Below are 5,492 nucleotides of genomic sequence, written 5' to 3'. Positions count from 1 at the left end.
CCATGTTCTTAAGTTCCTGCTGCTGCCCGTGCGAGACTCGGATGGAGTTCTGGCCCGCCCTGGTGGTTGTGGCATTTGGGGGCGGGGGGGGGAGATGGCAGGGGAATAAATCAGTCTTTGCAAAGTAGAAAATACTTTGAAAGGGGAGAATGTACCAGTGAAACAGAGCCAGAGACCTAGGTAGTGGAACAATATTTACCCAACAACCGTGTCCAGCCCCGGGTTCTGCAAGAGGAACAGGCTAGGGACCTATCGCTTTTGCAACAGGGCAGTTGTGTCAGAGGAGGCTGACCCTGATTCAGTCCCTCCTTCCTAGTAGGGCTCACACACTTTTGTTTTTCCCCCTCCCTTTCAGGCAGTAAGTCCTGTAACCCAAGCAGCGGAAAGAAAAGATCCACACCTTCCCCCAAGGAAGATGAATCTAGTGTCAGGCTCAATTAGGTCCCATTGTGACGGCTCTCCGCAAAGGAACAATGCTGCTTCTGTCATCTGCTCCGGCCAGAGAGCTTGGAAACTCATCTACAGACAAACCTGGGTCCCAGCCCTCTTCCTGCAAAGAGGGTCGACTCCAGAACATTCCAGACCCACTCTCTCCACCTTGTGCTCACACCAGATGCGGTTTTTGCTTAAAAAAAAGTCACCATACCAACCAGGCAGTTCACCCTCCGAGGGTCCAGAGCCCAACCTCGGGGTGCCAGACCAGTGAACACTCTCAGCTAGCTGTTTGATATTCCTTTATCTGACCCAGATTCCAAACTGTGAGCCCTGGCCGGAGGAGGCCTTGGAGGCCCAGGCTCTGCAGGAAAAGTGCTTAAAATATAAATGTGCCAAACTCCTGGCCAGGCTTCCCAGGAGAGCGCTCCTCGCTCCTCGGTGGCCAGGCCTGGAGGGGAATGTTAAAAAGGGGGCTGGAGCAGCCCTCCTCCTGCCCGCCGGGACCCTCGCTCCCGCGGTGACATCACGCACGCTTGACTGCGCGGGGGCCCTCCCGGCCAGGACAGTTCTGGCATGCAACTTTCCCAAACAATGGCTGCAGCCCCTTGCAACCTCGTGCCCTCCTCTGCACGCCCATTCTGCATGCGGACAGACCCACCTGGCTAGCCCACTTCCACACCTCGCCCCAAGCGAGGCCTCATTTGTACCCACGGGAGGAGGGGAGGGGGAAAATGGCCACTGGGGCAAATTGCGACTCTTAAAAACAAAAAATCTTTTTCTCTTAAAAGTTTCATTTTGATTAGACTCTTCAAATGCCCATGTTGTTGACGGTTTAAAACAAACAAACAAAAAAGTTAAAAATCTCTAATCACACTTCTAGAAACAAAACATTTTGGTGTCAGTCGTGAGCGTCCACAGAATGGAAGTTGAACTGTGAGCTTGCCCACCCCAGAGGGTGCACCAAACCCCACACCCCACCGCTTTTCCCGTCAGCACCGCCCGCTTCGCTGGGACCCCCCACTTTGCTGGGACCCCCCTGCTTCGGTGTGACCCCCCCCTCGCTTCTTTCCAAAGAATTCACAGATACAAGGGTGTTTTTTTTTTTTGTGGGTTTTTTTTTGTGTGTGTTTTTTTTTTTCAAAAACATACTTCATATTTCCTCTTTATTATATAAATATCAGTTTAACCTTTTTTTTTAACTGTAAGAATATAAACGTTTTTAAGAGGGTCTTTGTTATTATTTATACAAATTCACAAACAGTACAATTACTTGATAAAGGTCTCTGGGTTTCTTTAACTCCATGGTCTCGCGTGATGCTGTTGGAGGGTTCTAAAAAAATAGACAGACAAAACCAACAAAAATATACATCCTACTTAAAAGCGATATTTTTTAAAGCCACAAGTCCCAACCCCCCCCCCGCCGACCCCCTCCCCGCCAAAATAAAGTCATCTAAACCTCCATTTAGAAACAAATTTTTTTTTTTTTAAACCCACGAACTCCCATTTTCTGAACAGAGCCCAGATAAGATGTGAGTTGGTCTCCTTGCCCTTCCCGGGGGAGCTCGCTGCTCGGCTCCCGTGCCCTTTGTGGGAAACGTGGCAGAGGGGTGAGGGCAGGGCACAATTTGCATATATAGTCACCATCTTCAAGCCACAGTCTGCATCGCCAGCCAACAGAAAAGCCGTGAGACTCGGCTCTCCCACACACATCTTTGTGCTATAAATTAAAAAGTCAAGGTTGAAACACACAGTTGGGTCCTCATAGCCCAGGGTATAAAAGAGCAAAGGGGAATGTTAGCCAGGCAAGCGGACGCCGGGGGACCCCCCCCCATGGATGGAGGTTGGGAAGGAGCCGGAACGCAGGAACCCAACGGGCATCTTTCCAGTCTAGGCACACAACTGTTTCTGAGTCGCCAAGATTTCTCTCCTGTAGAATTCCGGGGCTTCAGAGGAAAAAGTAAACGCAAACGAGGTAGCCAGACGTATATATATATGTATATATATATATATATAACATATATGGAATATATATAGGATATATTCAGCAGAAAAAAAAAAAAGGGACCATGATTTCAAATTTCTTGAAAACAGTTTTTTAAAAACAGAAAACAAAAATGCGATGGGTCTGAGGAGCCGAGGACTGCGAAAGAAGCCGTGAGACCAAGTGGAAGGAACTAGAAAAGGCTGCTGCGGTCGGGTTTGCTTTTATACATTGCAAAAAAAAAAAAAAAAAAAAAAAAAAAAGTCACAGTATTCAAATGAAAACAGCGTCAGTGAAGGCCGACATCTTGCCCGCCCCCCTCCAACTCCTGGGGCAGCCAGGACTCAGCCCTGCCCCCCAACTCCCAAAGCAGCTGGGATACAGTAGTTCCATCAGTCCTCCAGGCCCCCCCTCCTGGGGAGGAGTGGGTGGGCAAAGAGCGAGTCCGCCTCCCCCCCTTCCACGGGGCAGAGGAGTGGGTGGTGATGCCGGGGGCGGGGGGCACCCTCGATGCCAGGGGAAGGGGAGGAGGGAAGAGAACCCGGGGCCTGAGGCTGCCCACCCGGCCCCGTCTCCTCCACTGCCAACATGCGTCGCGTGCCGGTGCCCGTGGGTGCAGAGGGGCGCCGGGGCGGCCGCCCTCACCTGACCTTCTCACTCTCCGTCATCTGCCAGAGTCCCAGGTTGAGTACCTTGAGGCAGGGCAGCTGCGTGATGCGCTCCAGCCCCCGCTTGGTGATTCGCGTGCAGCCGTACAGGTCGATGCCCGTGAGCTGGCTCAGGTGCTCCGCGATCAGCTCCAGGCCCTTGTCCGTGATGCGCACACACTGTCCGATGTTGAGCGTGCGCAGCCCGTGCATCTGGCGCACCATGCGGTTGATGCCATCATCACTGATGTGGCAGGAGCAGAGGGAGAGAGACTTGAGGCCGTCCAGCCCCTGGGCTATGTAAGCCAGACTCTGGTCCCCCACCTTGTCGCAGAAGGACACGTCCAGCCCCGAGAGGCGCAGGCTGCCCATGGCCAGGTGCATGATGCCCGTGTCACTGATATTGTCGCAGGAGCGTAGGTTCAGGCTTCGCAGGCTGCCCATGTGCGACAGGTGCAAGAGGCCCGCGTCAGAGATGCCGCCGCAGAAGCTGAGGTTCAGCAGCCTCAGGCCCGTGAGGCCGCGGGAGATGTGCTTGAGCGAGAGATCTGTGAGCTTCTGGCAGTCCTGCAGCGTGAGCTGCTCCAGGCCCAGGCAGCCCTCGGCCGCGCTGCGCGTCATGCCGGCCAGGTGCCCGATGCCCACGTCCGAGAGGTGGCGGCAGCTGCGGAGGTTAAGGCTCTTGAGGCGCTGCAGCCCCCACGCGATGAGCAGCAGGCCCGTGTTGGTGATGTTGCTGCAGCCGCCCAGCTCCAGCACCTCCAGGCCCTTGAGGTACTGGGCGATGCGGCCCAGGCTGCTGTCGGTGATCTGTTTGCAGAGGCTCAGGTTGAGGGCGCGCAGGGAGCCGATCTCCTGCACGAACGCGTGACCCAGCCCGTTGTCGGTGAGGTTGTAGCAGCCGCTCAGGTTGAGGCTTTCGATGTTGGCCATGCCCTGGATCACGTAGCTGAGGCTGCGGCGGAGGCTCAGGATCTGCACTCGCCGGATGCCCCGGGCCTGCAGGCTGGGGAACAGCGACGGGTTGGCCCGGCGCAGGTGCAGCTTGGCCTCCACCCCCCGCCACACCGACTTGTGGTAGGCGGCGTCCCGCCAGGCCGCGCACACCTGCGCCGCGCGCCCCTTGTCCCGGACGTCCAGGTAGCCGAAGATCATGGCCAAGAGCTCGGGAAACAAGCACGAGATGTGGGTCTCCATCTTCTTCCTCCTCCTCCTCCTCCTCCCCCACCCCGGGCCTTGCTCGGGGGAGGAGGAGGCGCGGGTCCCCGGACGCTGCTGCTGCTGCTGCTGCCCGGGAGAGGAGAGCACAGAGGGCAGCTTCTCACTCCGGCCGCCGCCGCTGCAGCCTCGGGCCCAAACGGACGGCCCCTCTCCGCCTTCCGGCTCCGGCGGCCGCCGCTCCTCCTCCTCCTGCTGCTGCTGCTGCTGCTGCTCCGTCCGTCCTTCCTTCCTTCCTGCCGGGCTTCGCCTCCGCGCCCTGCCCTGCCCTGCGGCCCCGGGCTCGGCTCGGCGTTCACATCCCGGCCGGGCAGAGCGCCTCACACGCGCCGTCCCCGAGCGCCCCGGTGCGCCTCGGCCGCCGCTCTCCGCCACGCCGCGCGCGGGCCGCGCAGCACCCGGGCCCGGTGCGCATCCTCCTCCTCCTCCTCCTCCGCCGCGGGCCCGGCCGGCAGCCCCCGGAGGGCCGGGCTCCCAGGACGCTTCCTGCCGCTGCCGCCCTTTGTCTCTCGGCTCGGCTTTTCAAACCTCCCCAGCCCCCGGGCCGCCCGCACTCGGCCGCCCGGGCGGGGGGACCAGGACGGCCAATCCGGGCCGCCGGCGGCAGCGGCAGCACGGCCGGCCGCGCGTCCCCCGCTCGTCCCCCGCTTGTCCCCGGCGCTCCGGCCCGCGCGCCTCGCCCTGCGCGCCTCCCGCGCCCCCGCCGCCCGCCGCCCGCCGCCCGCCGCCCGTCCGTCCGTCCGCCCGCCCGCGCGCAGCAGCTCGGCAGCCGCCGGCTCCGGGAGCGACGATGGCGCGGCCCGACGCGGACCCGGGGCCGAGCCGGCGGCCGCAGCGCGTGCGAGCGTGCGGAGCAGGCCCCGTTCGAGAACGCGGCGCCGCGGCGCTCGGGCCTCCTGCCGCCGGCTCCCCCCCGCGCCGCGCCGCGCGATGGTACGGCCCTGCGCTGCCGGAACTGTCGGCGCCGTTGCCCGGGAGACCGAGCGCTCCGGCCCCGCCCCTGACGCTTAACCCTGTCGGTGCCGGGGAGCCGCTGTCCGCGCGCGCCCGCCGCCTCCTCCTCCTCCTCCTCCTCCTCCGCCACGCCCGGCCCTCTTCCTTCTCTCTCTTTTTTATTCTTCACTTTATTTACTCTCATGATTTCGGACTTCACTTCAGCCCTTCTCCCGGACTCATTCCTGTGAGACTCGCTCCCAAGTCCTCACCCAGTC

The 5,492-nt window shown here is 60.0% G+C and overlaps 1 protein-coding gene across 2 annotated transcripts; it reads right to left on the bottom strand.

Moving 5' to 3' along the window:
- Nucleotides 1–344: 344 nt before the first annotated feature.
- FBXL14 (F-box and leucine rich repeat protein 14) lies at nucleotides 345–4,782 on the bottom strand. 2 transcript variants are annotated; one of them, XM_040972190.1, is made up of 2 exons: nucleotides 3,109–4,782; nucleotides 345–1,765 (listed from the first exon to the last, which is right to left on the bottom strand). In XM_040972190.1, the coding sequence occupies exons 1-2, from the start codon at nucleotides 4,258–4,260 to the stop codon at nucleotides 1,673–1,675; spliced, it is 1,245 nt and encodes a 414-aa protein (XP_040828124.1). In that variant the 5' UTR covers nucleotides 4,261–4,782; the 3' UTR covers nucleotides 345–1,672. The 2 variants fall into 2 exon arrangements, with proteins under 2 accessions (XP_040828124.1, XP_040828123.1); XM_040972189.1 differs by lacking the exon at nucleotides 345–1,765 and having other exon boundaries at nucleotides 2,539–4,699.
- Between the last annotated feature and the right edge of the window lie 710 nt (nucleotides 4,783–5,492).

Source organism: Ochotona curzoniae, unplaced genomic scaffold (genome assembly GCF_017591425.1).
Source record: "Ochotona curzoniae isolate NIBS_2020 unplaced genomic scaffold, NIBS_Ocur_1.0 contig_2235, whole genome shotgun sequence".
Taxonomy (NCBI): Eukaryota; Metazoa; Chordata; class Mammalia; order Lagomorpha; family Ochotonidae; genus Ochotona; species Ochotona curzoniae.
Note: the sequence above shows the minus strand (reverse complement) of the source record. Positions and strands in the feature narration are given on the sequence as shown.

What these genes read in the sequence shown, in the direction of transcription:
- FBXL14 (XM_040972190.1), bottom strand. Translation starts at nt 4,260, where the DNA reads ATGGAGACCCACATCTCGTGCTTGTTTCCCGAGCTCTTGGCCATGATC. An exon ending in CGCAGCTGCCCTGCCTCAAG is followed by an intron (nt 1,766 to 3,108) that starts GTACTCAACCTG and finishes CTATTTTTTTAG; the next exon opens with AACCCTCCAACAGCATCACG.